Genomic DNA, 14,348 nt, shown 5'->3' with positions numbered 1-14,348 from the left:
GTGTACTGTTGCTGACAGCATGACTTTTGATTGCTTAAACATGAAACAAGCTGGAAAACCTTGAGAGCAGCTGTGCAATTAAATACATTCAGAACATTTAAATGCTACAGTTTTGGAGAGTTTTGAACAGGAAAAAATTTAAATTAGATTGTAAGAAAACGAGGTGAGAAGTTACTTGTGGATGCCTACGTATCCAGCCCCTGTCCTTTGTTGTCAGCTTTGGTATTATAAAGTATTTAAAGGTAGGGACTAGGCATAGCGGTGCAGGATTCTGAATAGCTAGGTTATTCAGCTGTCACCTTCGTTATTTTAAGTTTCATTTTGTCTTACAATACTTTGACTGACAAAGAAGCCTCATTATTTCATTGACCCTTTCCTTTTTACAGTTTTGGCATCTTCCAGCATTGCTGTGCATTAATTTTGAGTACTTTTGTTAAAATCAGAATGAAAATTATTATATGGCCTTGAAGAAACAATATTCTGGAATACAGGGGCCTTTAAAACAGTTGTCTTTATAAGAGCATAAAAGTTGTTAGATGCTGCAAGGCATGTTCCTGTCCCTGTACCAGGCACCAAAGAAATTTTCTGTCATTCTGAACTTAGTGTCTGTCTGTCTTGGCATTCAACATTGTAATTTTTAAGTCACTTCATGTTTGTATGAGAATCACTAACAGCCATGGCTGCAGGCTCCAATTTCCTGCAGAACAGTAAGCACAAAATTCAAGCAGGGTTTGCAGCAAGTAACTCTTTTCCACCTGTGAGACAGTATATAATAAAATCCACTAACTTTCATTATGATGAAATGCATCTGTGTTTTCTTCAACAACTGAGCATCACTTTTGCTCAATCAAATCTGTAACATCTTAGAGTCAAAGTAATGCTTCTGCCTGATTGGTTCTTTAAGAAGGTTCAAATTCTCTGATTCCACAAAGATAGCCTTAAGAACCAGAATAAAACCCTGAAAGAATAATTAATTTTGGATTACGTGAATGTTCTTTTTTTGTTTGTTTGAACACTGCACAGATCATCTTACAACTCTGCCCCATGTGCAAAAGTATTTGAAGTCTGTCCGTTACATTGAAGAACTTCAGAAATTTGTAGAAGATGACAATTACAAGTAAGTACTGTTCTGTTCTGCAGGTTTTGGGGAGTTTAATGGAGAGATCACTTGGCTGGTATTAAGAATTGAACAAAAGGCCATTGACTGAAGATGTTTTGGGGTTTGTCTGGTGTGCTTAATATTAGAAATGGAGCGGATAATACCAGCATGCCTGAGTAAAATCCAGAATGACAGTCTTCCTTTACGATGCCAACCAGATTTCCAAAATGAAATATCTTTGTAAAAGTTAAAAGCAGATGAAAATCGAGTATTTATTCTGTTACATCATAGTTATATTCTGGGAATTTTGTTCCGAAACCCTAAAGCCATCTCCAACATGTCCAGGATTGATTCTATGCTATTGTAAATAACACATTAAAAACATCTTCCAATTTCAAATAACTATTTTTTATAAGCTGATACATAAGGTATGAACCTGACAGTTTGGGGGGCTTAAGCTTGTTAAAGTAATGATTACAGAAGTGGAGAAGAGCTAACCCACACAATGGTGTGCAATAGACACTGTAGAGCGCACTTGTCAGTATCTGAATGTGCTCCAGTAAAAGAGGTGATAATCCCTGTCCAATAATTCTGAAAGAACTAGCACATTAAATCATAGGTCTAGCAGCCAAGGTTTTAAATAACTCAACCAAGGTTGATGCAATGCTGTATAATTAGCTGTTGACAAATATAGTACCTCTATTTAGGTGAACAGAATTTAAAGTATTTAAGGCAACCAGATGTTCAGTAATACAGCGGTGTTATGAAAGATTTTAGAATATGTTTTGGAGAGCAGGATTGCTAATGAATTTCTTAAAACCAGTCTTGTTACCAATTTTATTAAATACTTCAGTTAAGAAATTGGTCTCAGAACTTGTGTGTACTTGGACCCTATGCTAATGAAACAGTGTTGGAAGGGTTCTTGGAAATAGAATACGATTTGGATATCACAAGGAAGAATTAGATGGCCTGATGACTAAAATGATAGTGACACAAAAATCAAAATGTTACATACTTACTCTAACAATAATTTATAGTGTTTATCAGTAGATGTGTGTCAGAAGTGAGATAAAGGCACAAAAAGACAAATTCATCCCTCTCTATCAAATACAGCGTTGCTATAAAAATTTGTTAATACTGCTTCAAAAGGAACTTGTAAGACCTTATGTCGAGTACTGTATGCAATTCTGGCTATCCATGCTTATGGTGGGTTTAAAAAAATGCTAGTGCAATCAAGTGAGTAAATTCTGTCTTGTAACACCAAAATGAAAGAAGTAGGTTTGGCTTTAGCCTGGAAAAGAAGTTTAGGTAATATGGTCGCTCTGTATCAACACAATTGGGAGAAAATAGAAAATAGGGAGGGTAAAGAGCAATTTAAACTAAGTTGTAATGGTAGCACAAGGATAAATGAGTACAAAAGTTTAAGCTAAATGTTGAAACGTGGTTCCTAACTAGCAGAGTAATGGAAGCCTGGAACAGCTTCTTAATCAGGTAGTGAAACAAATAATTAAATAATTTTAAGTCAGAACTTGATCAGTTAATGAATTGAAGGCTACCAGTTAACGTTTGTGAAAAGAAAAGAACAGATTCAGTGAATCAGAAGACTGCATATTACCAGTGTGGGGTCGTGTATGTACAAGCGTAAAGAATGCCCTGCCCTAACCATTCTACATTCGCTGCAATTATAGCTGATATTGCTGGCGTACAGATGCAAAATCGTACTGAGACACTTCAGGAGAAAAAGATAACAGAGACAAAACCCAACATTTGAGCATAGCATGAGTCAAGCAATTTGTCTTTTCTCTTTGATTTTGAACATAGCTGCAGCTGGCGGTAACTCCAATGGCCAACGCTGTGCCACTCAGCTGTGGGCAGGGCAGCATGCATACGGTGCTGCTCCTTGGCCAGATCTGCCAGTATGGATTCTTGTGATAAATGTGTGTGGAACTTTGCTTTTCCTGAGAGAAGAATACTAAAAGTAACACCATTCAGACGAGGTATTCTTTTGGAACTGAGTATTATCAGGACATACTTCAAATAGAAAATGTCCAGAATTTGTCCCTTTGCTTAGGGTAACCTTCAGCAGCAGAAGCTGAACCAGCATTGGGTCGTTCACTGCAGGGGATCCCACCTGCCTGTGGTTTGATAGGTTTGTGCTTTTGTGTCTGGTTGATCACGCATACTAAGAATAGTGATGTTTCTGTAGGAAAATTACTTGGAAGAAAAGAATGTGTTTGTGTGATGTTTTTGTAGCAAAGTTTATCTGCTTCATGGAATTAGAATTCCTGCCAGGGTACGAATGATAGAATGCGTATGTTCTTCCTTTTCTCAGGCTCATGACATTGTATGTGTTTCGCAAATAGGAATGCACTGCGCAGCAGATGCGTGTTGAGGTCAGGCAGTCCAAGACTTGTGTTAAGGGTAGTCCGAGACGTAAATCTTGGTATTAAAATATAACAAATGGTCATTATTTACAAATTTCCTTACATACTTCCATGCTTTATTGAAGTCGCAAACAGAGCAAAATTAAACTGAGTAGTAATTTGTAAAGGAGAATTGTAGTTTTAGTATAGGCTTTACAGCCCCTGGATTAGATTCAGGAAATGGGTCATGTTGCTTAGTTCGTTTTTTAGGAGGAGTTCCCTGATGATGCATAATGTTAACGTTATATACACAATAGCTTTCATGAACTGTAGATTAAACAAGTGTTATCTCTAAGTATGTGATGCTATAACATAGTATTTGGAAAAACTACAAATCATGAGTAATTCCAGATCAAATTTGAAAATAATTTTAACTTTAGCAGCAACCTTGCTGATAATGCTGGAAGATATTTGCTGTATCTTAAAGATTGTTTAGTACTTTTGATTTGGTCACTTTTGAGAATATTTCAATCAAACTTAGTTTTCTTTCTGGGCTTCACTGTGGCAAGGAAAAACTGAAGTCACAAGACATATTTAACAGAGGGAAAGATTTGCGTCTTAGCTTAGTAAGGTTGCTGCAGTTTATGTACACTGGAGAACTGTGACCTTCTTCTACCATGTTTGTTTCATCAGAATAAAGCTCGTAATTTAAAAATTTGTATTCATCCAAACTCATCACAACTAACCTTAAAAAGAACTCTCATTCCTCTTCAAGCCTTTGTATTTGATAAGAAGTTTTTGGATTTAGTTTTGAATATTTGATTTCACATTTTCGTCTCACTTTTCCCTAATGCATCTTGAGTTTCATAGCATTTTCTGGTCCCACGCCAGAAGAAACTGTAACGCTTCAAAAGGCAAAGATTGCTAAGTTTTTATAGTGGGAAAGGATCTCCTCTCTCTTTTTTCCAGTGACTGCTCTTTTTGAGCCAGGACAGCGTTAGCCTACTCTAAAGAGATGCATGCTTGACCTTTGGCAGGGAGAACAGAACTATCTCAGTACCAGGCTGTCAGAGAGAAAAGCTTAGATAGTTGCCCTAAAATGTACTTGGCAGGATCCCAGCACACGTTTTGCCAAATGAGAACCTCAATTACACTGAAAAGGAAAATTTGGCAGCCCCTTTATATAAACAGAGCTTTTCTCAACAATTTTTTATGCCAATCCAATGGCTTGCTTTAGGTTCGTGCCTGTCAGCAAGTAGGAACACTCCAGAAAACCCCTGACAATGATGTCATAGCCTAAAAATAACAGATCTTTCTTGCTCAGCCCATATACTGTTCTCTGCAGAAACCGAGAAATTGTAACATTTGCTAGTTACAAGACTAAGGGGGCAAAAATAGGACCTAAAGCATCAGGATTCCTTCCAGTTATACCCAAAAGGTGTTGCTGATCGTTAACCTCAGGGCATCCTTGGCAGACAGTGGGCTTCAGAGGCACCAAGGTGCAGCGGCTGCAGAAGCTTCTTCCTCTTCCAGCAACGTAAGCAGTGATCTGCGCAGAGTGCTTGGCCCAGGTGTGCAGGTTTTCCCCGAGCCAGGCAGCGCTAGCCAAACATCGTGACACCGTGCCACATCCTTTCCTAACCTGCCATGCCTTGCAGCAGTTCTGAAACAAATTTTTGCTGACCTTTTGGTATCATCAGGTCAGGCCTGGTATTCTCCATAGTTGTTCTTGGTCTAAATTGGCCTTGCTGTTCTCTGCAAGTTGTTCTTTTAATAAAGCCAGTTTGAAGACTATTATGTGTATTACAGTGTTACCTGGACAGGACAATCAGGATTGGAATCCCATTCTGTAGGCTGCTATCTATACATACAATTCAGTTCTTTAGAGCATATTAGGCAAGACACTGATATTACCATACACTAGTAAGAGGATTTGCAGAAAAATGAATTAAAATTTAGATTCAGATAGTCAGAATCCTATTGCAAGTGTCCAAGAGAAATTAATAGGCAATCACAACATAATACTGACTCCTAACAATGATGGTGCTATAAAAGTGCCAGCTGTACTGTTGTGTTTTTAGTCTTACAGTAACAGGAATTGTATGGCAGGTGCTTAAAATATTAGTACTTACGACAGTGAACCTTGGCCACAGTCCATCTTAAATAGGCCTCCCAGGCAGCTATACTCCCTGGAGCTTTTCCACCAAGAATGGGTGTCGAAGGCAGGGGTAGGGGGAAGCCTTCACTGTTAGTCTGAGATTTCTAGTGCTCCGGTGGCCATATGGATCCAATAGCTATAGTTTTAACTTGGCTACCTCATCCACAGGATGTTCTCAGGGACAGTGAAGCTTCCAAAAACTGTTGGACTTACTGTTTAAGTGCTACACAGGCTCAAAGTGTCCAGATATGTCAGACCCCTTTTGCATCGTACACAAATGCTGGTCAGAAATGCCCTGAGTGACAGCTTTGAGGACCACACTGCTTTATTGCAACTTAGATCTTCCTTGTCTGAAGAAAGATGAATAAGTTTTGTTCAGCCTCCTCATGGAGCTGCTAAATTTCTTGTTCACGAGAGGCTATTCTGTGTCTTCATTCACTTGCTTAACATTAGGTGAACTGAGTAAAAGTAGCTTTACTATCCTAGCAGTAGTTTCATCCTGCAATGGCCAGCATACTCCCATGAAGAAAAGCAATCTTCAAGACTGGCTACCTATTTTATTTTCTGCATTATGTTAGGTTCTTCTTTTCCTGCTTATTGAGAAGGTTACTCTTAAATGAGCTATATGGTGGTACTCAGTAGCAGAGTGTTATTTACGACTAGGTTTGGGTAGAGGTCCAGTTTCCTTTGCAGAGTATACCAGCCCTAACACATTCCAGAAAACATTTTTAGTATCAGGCTTCTAAAAAAGGAAAAATAAATTGTTTATGTCATCTTTTTACTATCCAGGAATGAAGCCTTCAGTTACTACCCCTGTGCCTTGTTCTTTAAAAGCTTTGCCTTAATTCCTGAGGGTAAATTGATCATTTGTTTATTCAGTAAATCTCTGTGGTGGATTTTTTTTTTTCCTAGAAACCTTACTTCTAAATTTTGTTTCACTTTAGGTTGTTAATACTAACTCCTCAGTTTGGGAATTTCCATTTCTAATGGGCAGTTTCTGAGGCTGGTATCTAGGATTTATCCTGGCATGTCTGTTAGCTGAACTCTTCCTGGATAATTTTGGAATGTTGAAATTTCATGTCAGCACTTAGACTTCGCACTAAGAGTAGGTTTCCTCGCCGTGGTAAAACAAGGATTTTGGTTTTGCAAGGAATTCCTGAAAAAAAAATAATGTCTGACAGTGCTGTGATATTGGACAATTTTAGTGACTTCTGAGATGAAGTTCTGATCATATACAGGTGCAAACACACAAAAGAGTGTCTTCACGAGCAATGAGTGGTTTATTAGGCATGCTGGAAGAAAGGTAGCTTTTTACTTGTAGTAATACTAGTGGGTATCATTGGCAACAGTGAGCTGTGAGAATATAATTTGGTATGTGATGGATATGAATGATGAACATTGGTTATAAGCACATTGGGGGTCAAAGTCTGCACAGACCTATTGATGGTATCACGCTAAACCTCAGAGGGGCCAAAGATTCTGACTCTGTGAGTGCTACTTGGGAGACATTGCTCATGCTGCTGGCATAACTGTACACACATGTGGCAAGGTGAGAGCAGACGAGCATGTGTGTGCATGCATCTAACCTGTGCTCAGTGGAAAATGCAGTGTCAGAGGAATTGCAAAAATGAGTTTGGGTGGTGACAAACAAGCCAAGACTGGTTGAAACTGTACTGATGTCAGTAAATTTCTTTTGAAATAAAAATGGGTTTGATTGTTTCCAGCCTTCTGGGGAGAGAGGGAGGAGGAAATAAGGTTGGTCCAGGAATGACATCTCATTGTCTGATCATATTCCCTTTTCTCACCATTTATTTTAAATATTGTGTTAAACACATCAGCATAAGTATTTTATATTTACCAAAACTCAATTTTAGGCTAATATTTATTTGTTGTTCTTTTAATGCATCCTGGATTTTCCTAAGTTGAGCAGCTAAATTGTGTTTTTGTCACTTTGAAAACATTGCAGACTTCTGGCATTGTTGAAGTCAATGACCAAACTGTCAGAGACTTAGCAAGGGCTGCGAGCTCTGAGTATACTCTAACATAACCAAACAGATAAGGAACAGTGTCTAACTTCACATTTTCTAAAGAGTTGACCAATGAAGAGTGATGTAATCTCATTTTACAGTACTGAAGACTCACTGGTGACTTGTCAGTGAACTTTTTAAGTGCAGCACACACCACAGGTGCTTTCTATCTTGTGTAAAGATACATGCCTTTTAAAAGCATAAAGGTGTTAGATCTTACTTTCTGCTGTTACCTTCCCCTTGTCTTCTTTACAAGAATAGTTTTAAACAGAAAGAGAGAAATAGCATAGTGCAAGTTAGATGGAAGTTGATCTTTCTTGCTTTTGTCAGATGCTCTTGCCTTAAATCTGGTAGCAGGTCATGGCACTTCCCCTTCTGTACATACCATAGGCAGTATTTCACCTGTGCTGTTTTTCCAACATGAAAGAGTTTGGTCTTGGAAGATAAATTCACACAGGAGGGCCCCATTTGCAGGGAAGAACTTCATTAAGGTGGGGGGGGGGGGGGGTGCCATTTTTCCATACTGAAAGAAATTCCCATATGATTAATACCTGAATTGTGCGCTGACTTACATTACTGCAGCTTTCTCATTGTTGGCTTCTAGTGGAGGCATGTTGCCACTCCCTGGTCACAGAAATCATGTTGACAGAAAGAAGAGATAGTCTGGAAAGGAGTGGCTCATTACCTACTTGAAATACATCACTTTGGATAGTTAAAAGAACAGAAAAACAGAAATGCTAAAACATGAAAAGGAACCATAGGTTTGTTAACTAACTTCACTCTAAAACATAGTTGACAATGTGTGAATACTGTGGAGAATGGACCGGAAGGTATTCCCCATAAAACTCTGTGTACAGGAAAGACAAGGTAGTAAGGAACGTGACACTTAAGCCATACATGGTATTTTAGAATGTGATAGGTTACCCCCCCCCCCCTCCTTTGCATGTTTTTTTCTACAGTTAGAAATGCTTTCACTGGTGTTTGTGTACATCAGTGTACTGTGGGCTGCAGCTGGAAACCTGCACAACTTTTTTACATGTTAATGCTGTGCAATGACAGCTGTTATTTCCTTTGGGTTTTTGCCTACTCCATTAAAATTTACTTAACATTGTAGTCCTCCATACTTTTTTGTCAAACTGGTACAGAAAAAAGGACCCATGAATGTCAAGAGTGCATGAACTTGAGAGGTGGCAGAAGCCATAAGCACTGGAAGATCAAGACGTGTGTTGGAGTGCTGAGATAAGGCAACAGTGAGTGCATCCATAAAACACTTGGAGTGAGGCAGAGGGGCATATAATATTCTAACTTTCTTCTGATTATCTTCTTTTACTATTAAGTGTTGGTCACTCTACCCACTTACGCTCCTTCTCTATAAGCCATAGTAACTAATATTTCCAAGTAGCTATTTCTGAGTGCACATTTCTACATGGTAACAGAATAAATTCACTTTTTGTGCACAGAGGAAATAAAATGTTTGCTATTAGGTTTGTATCTAAATTGACTAACTTTTGGAGGGTGGTTTTTTTCCAGGTGAAAGACTGTATGAACTTCAGGTTTTACACTGGTAGGGAGTATAAATATCAATTTCCATTTCTGTTTTCATAGATGTCCCTCACAGTTTCTTTCTTGGATCTAACAGGTAGTGATTTACTTTAAAAAAAAATATTGTTTTGTTAGATCACAAAATAAATAACTGCACTTCCAACAAAGTGAAATTCCTGCTAACCACTGCCAAAATAATTACTTTCTTCAGTTTCTTTCAAATTTTATTGAGAAAATTTTTTTGTTAATTTCTCTAAAAACTTGTTTTTCCAGATTATCATTAAGAATTGAGCCAGGTAACAGCTCTCCTCGACTGGTTTCCTCCAAAGAAGATCTTGCAGGTATAAAACTTCATTTAAAAATTTGAGTAAGGAAATAATTTTAATTCAGAAGTCCTCCACTGAAGTATATGGGAAAACCTAATTTGTATCGGAGAGTTTTTGGAGGAATTAATCAGTTTTAAATACGAGATTTTGTTGCAATTACAGAATTATCTTGTAAGGGTTATCAGAGAACTGATCCTTTTCCATGCGTATGCCCAGTTTCAGAACATCCTTGGTCCAGAACACCACCCTTCTGATGGTTATAAAAGATCTGATTTTTATTGCAAATTTCTACGTAGCCAGCTTGTACCTGGGTTAGTACTGTCCTTTGTCTTAAATAATTTTCTTCCTTTATGATATTCACCTTTGGAGGTTCTTACAGTAACAAATTATATCACACATATCAAGATTGCTTTCACACATACCAGCATTCATTTGACTAGGCAAAACAAATCCATTGATCTTGAGTGAAAACGCCTTGATTTCAAAAGTGATATGTAATTTGCAGAGATTGTAGAGGAGGGATGTACTGTTATTTGCCTTTCCAGAGAACAGGTTGACCTCAATGGCAGAGGGGAGCATTTTTAAGATGATTTATTAATGGGTTTCACATTTTTAATAGGTACCATAAAGCCTATTGACATTCCTCTGCCGAGACTGAAAACTCGGCTACAGTGCAGTATGCCTAAAATTAATCCCTGGCATTGAGCAGTGCTAATTGCCAAGGTTGCGAGTATTGATACCAAGTCTCCCAGTAACCTTGTTAACATTTCAGAGTCTACTGAGGGGCCGTGATTCCCTATAGTATTGCTGTGAGCTGCTTTGTCCAGAAGCCAAACCTGGTAATTCGGAGGTATTAACAGTAGCATAAGTCATCAGTAAAGATTGCTGACTTGTATATGCACAGTCGCAGTTTGAGGGATAACACAGGGTGAGTGTTTGTTAGCATTGGAACAGAAATCAGATCCTGTTTTTTTTTTTTTTTTTACAAATGCGTACATTTTCATTACCATTTAATAAGTGAAGATGGAAGAGCACTCTTTCGGTACAAACAAATCAATGCAGTCAATAACATGGGAAATTCTTTCAGGTTTCTGTGTGAACACATAAATTTGAGACAATTTCATTGTGTAAAGCTGGAGGACAAAAGATTTGTAATAGCTTTTAGCAACATTTAAAAAAATGACAGTACCATCCGTAATTTGACCAAAACAAGTCAGGTGTAACAACACAGTTCATTTCTATGAACAGGCTAAACAAACATCAGATATGTGAAATGTACTTACTACTATAGGAGCCATTAGCTCAAAAGCTGTTCTGTTTAAGTCTCTTAAACCTGAATGGCCAATTTTCTGTCTCGTAAATTACGTTAAACCATGTGTGGATATGAAAAACCCAAGGGGTCTAGAGCACATCTGACAAGCAGTTTCATTTGGCATTCAGAATGTCTTTTCTTACCAAATGAGAGACATGCAAAGTGAAAGAGAGAAGGAAAAAGGAAGATGCTAAGTATGGAAAGAGAAAAAGAAATAAGGGTGTTTTTCTTCCGCGTCCCAGCTGTTCGTGTTGGGTGCTGTGAAACCCTTTCTCAGTATCACATGGCCAGTCAGTTACAGGGAAACTCTCATTTGTCAGGATTGTGAGTGCTGCTCCCAGAGTCACATAAATATTTGACCTGGTCTTCAGTCTGTGCAGTTCTAAGGAATAAGGAGTAAAATCTATAGAAATCATAATTGGGAAGAGAACATTTCTTCAGGAAGGCACTTTCTCCCTCAGTGCTTAGTATTATTAATTGTAGTGTAAAATACAAGGAAATAGGAGGAATTTTTTTTAAAAAAACCAGGTAAGTTCAAAAGGAGTTCTGAATTAAGACATTCTTTGTACATATGTATGTTGGGTCTGACTGGGTAGGAGTTAACTTTTCCCATAGCAGCGCTCACAGTGCTGTGCGTGGTGCTGGTACCTGGAAGGTGTTGGGAAGGCACCGGTGTTGATGCTCGCCCAGCAGTGTCAATGCTCACCCAGCAGTGTCGGCGCTCGCCCAGCGGCCAGGCTGTCTCTGCCAAAGGCTGGTGGGAGCTTGTGAGGCAAGACTGCCAGGACAGCCGGCCCGAGCTGACCACAGAGAGATCCCCCCGGCCATACGCTGTGCTCAGCAGGCAGAGCTAAGGAAAGGAGGGAGGGCATTTGTCATTGAGGCGTTTGTCTTCTGAAGCAGCTGCTGTGAGTGCTGAGGCCCTTCTTCCCAGGCAGGGGCTGGACACTGCCTGCTGATGGGAAGCAGAGGATAATTTTTTTTTGTTTTCGTGTGTCTGTGTGTCTGTCTGTGTGTGTGTTTATTTTCTTGCCTCCTGTCCTGTGGAGGAGGGGGAGTGATAGAGCGCCTCGGTGGCCTCCTGGCAGCCAGCCGAGGTCAGCCCACAACCTCATGTAATAGGTGATTTTACTTCCATGAGGATTTACTTTCTCAACCTTGAAATTTAAAACTAAGTAGTTGTTCTCATATGATTATATTTTACATATGCAAAGCAGACATACACGTGAACTTTTTTGTTTTCTGGGTTTCACTTTGTATTGCTCCTGTTTAAATGCTTTACACTAGGGGTTTGATATTAACATTTCATTAGGATGGTTGTGGAAGTTCTAACTTCAGTCATAGCAGCGTGGTTTGTGATTATGACCAATACTCTGCAGTTCTGAATTGAGGGCCTACGCTTTATTACAGCTGTAATGGAAGGCAATTAAAAATACAGTTCCAAAGTTGGAAACAAGAACTTTGAACCGTCCTGAGCCAGGCAATTAATATGGCTTTATACTGCAGTGAGCTCAGCTGGAGTCAACAAATACTGATGAGGACAATGTTCAGTAGTATCTCTTCAACTGAATGTGTGATCATATGGTATCTGGCAGTATTAGGGGAGGGTGAACTTCCCCTTCTGAATCTGCAGTTGTCCCTGTCTGCTCTGTAAAGTTGCTTTATTCAGAGTGAGAATTAATATGATTACTAGAAACCAAGTCTTGAATCATTCCGATTGCTCCATTCTTCTGTTAGTATTTCCTTCAAAAGCTTGACACCCTTGTGGACTGCTGTATTTCTTGCTTAGCTGGAGAGTTCTCACTTACTGCCAGTTAGACAGTGAATGCCACCAGCATTTTGTAATACCCACATGATTTTTTTAGTGACCTGCACGTATGGGGCTGCAAAAATGCTACTAAAGGGAATCCAGTGTACTTTTTCTGAAAAAATTAATTCCTGGTGAAGGTTAGTTAAGTAAGTTAGCATGAATTCAAACTGAAATCTAACTAAGCATGAAGGCAATAATTGATTGTTTATTTCACAACATCAACAAATAGAAGTATAGCCATATGTTAGTCTTGAATAAATCTGAGCTAAAATACTCAGATATCAGTAATGAGATATTTGACCATGAAGAATTTAAAATCGCACATTTGAAGATATTTTGAGTCAACTTTATTTGAATTCAAATTATAATTTGAGATTATTTCCACTTTAGCCATTGTGTGCCAGGAGTAAATCCTTTGCAGTCAGCAAGCTGTAACGATAAGAGAAGATATCAGAATAGTTCAGGCAGTAATTTAATGTTCCTGTCAATCGTTTAAGGCATAGCCCGTAGGTGCAGTCATCAGTTCAGTTCTCCTGATAGTCTGAAAGTTAATGTGTTTCTAATAGCAGTAAGTCTAGTTGAGTTGTGCACGCGACATACTGCCTTCTTACAGGTTGCTGTGTGTTTCCAGATATGGAGAAAAAGCTTGATGTCACTGTTAATAATTCCAAAGTCTGTAATGGATTTGAGTGCAGGTAACAATAGTGTCTTCATGTCCTAAAGTGTAATTACTTGTGTTGATGATGGAAGTGGATTTTCCTTCCCATCATTATGACTTTATCTCCTACCCAACTTCAGTTTTCTCTCTTTCAAAAGAAGATTAACAGTTTACTCTAGCCAGGGACATTGTGGGTTTATTTTTTTTCCCCTTAAAGTATCTTTATGAGTGTGTGGCTCAATAAAAACAGTTAAATCCTTCAGTGTTTCTGTTTGCAAAGTACTGGAGAAAACCATGTGTCCATTTTCCAGTTTGGTTGCCAGCTGGTTTTCCAGTAAATTCAAACAGGAGGCAGACATCTGATTAAAGTGAATGTCTCACAACAAGCTATGTTTTGTGTATTAGTGGCTAAGATGGTCTCATTTAATTACCAAATGCATATATAATTGTGAATAGTGCTTTCACAGGAAGATTTTATGCCTTCCATAATGCTGCAGAGATTCTTGTCTCTTGCAAGTAGAATTTAAAAAGGAGCTTTAAATTGTATGCTTTAAGGAACTCTGTGATTCACACGACTTCCTTGGCAGCAAGTTAAGTCTGTTCATTCTGCATTGTTACAGTTTGCGAGAGAGAATGTAGCTGAGAGCTTACAGCATGCTAACTGTTCACAGTTTCCAGTTGAATTAGCTGTAAAAGACATCTGTGTTCCTGCAGTGCTGGCTAGGAGATGCCCAGTACATTTATGGTACAGCTATTAGACAAGATTGTTTTGGAAGGTATAACTCAATACATTTTCCCAGAACAAAAGAAAATATTCAATGTAATATATGGCAAATAAGTTACCCTTCTAAGCAACTGAAGTTCCTTAGGATTTGCACACCAAGTGTAGCTCAGTATAGAAAACTTTATGCGTGTTCTTTTATCATCTTAATGTTATTTTGAAAAGTTAAGGGTGTAGTGCTAATCAGAATATAGAACAGGGTACCTGTTCTCTGAAATACAGTGTTTATCCTGTCCTGGAAGACAACATGAAAAGATAAAATAATGTCACAA

General features: G+C 38.5%; 1 protein-coding gene across 13 annotated transcripts in view; it reads left to right on the top strand.

Moving 5' to 3' along the window:
* The window catches only part of RALGPS1 (Ral GEF with PH domain and SH3 binding motif 1), a 120,283-nt gene that overhangs the window by 85,644 nt on the left and 20,291 nt on the right, over positions 1-14,348 (top strand). For all 13 annotated transcript variants that reach the window (XM_056352977.1, XM_056352988.1, XM_056352987.1 and 10 more), the window contains 2 exons: positions 1,024-1,117; positions 9,463-9,530. In XM_056352977.1, coding sequence (XP_056208952.1) covers positions 1,024-1,117; positions 9,463-9,530 — 162 coding nt within the window. The remainder of the gene's footprint in view (positions 1-1,023; positions 1,118-9,462; positions 9,531-14,348) is intronic.

This window comes from Falco biarmicus, chromosome 9 (genome assembly GCF_023638135.1).
Source record: "Falco biarmicus isolate bFalBia1 chromosome 9, bFalBia1.pri, whole genome shotgun sequence".
In the NCBI taxonomy this organism is placed as follows: Eukaryota; Metazoa; Chordata; class Aves; order Falconiformes; family Falconidae; genus Falco; species Falco biarmicus.
This window is presented reverse-complemented; position numbering and strand designations above follow the sequence as displayed.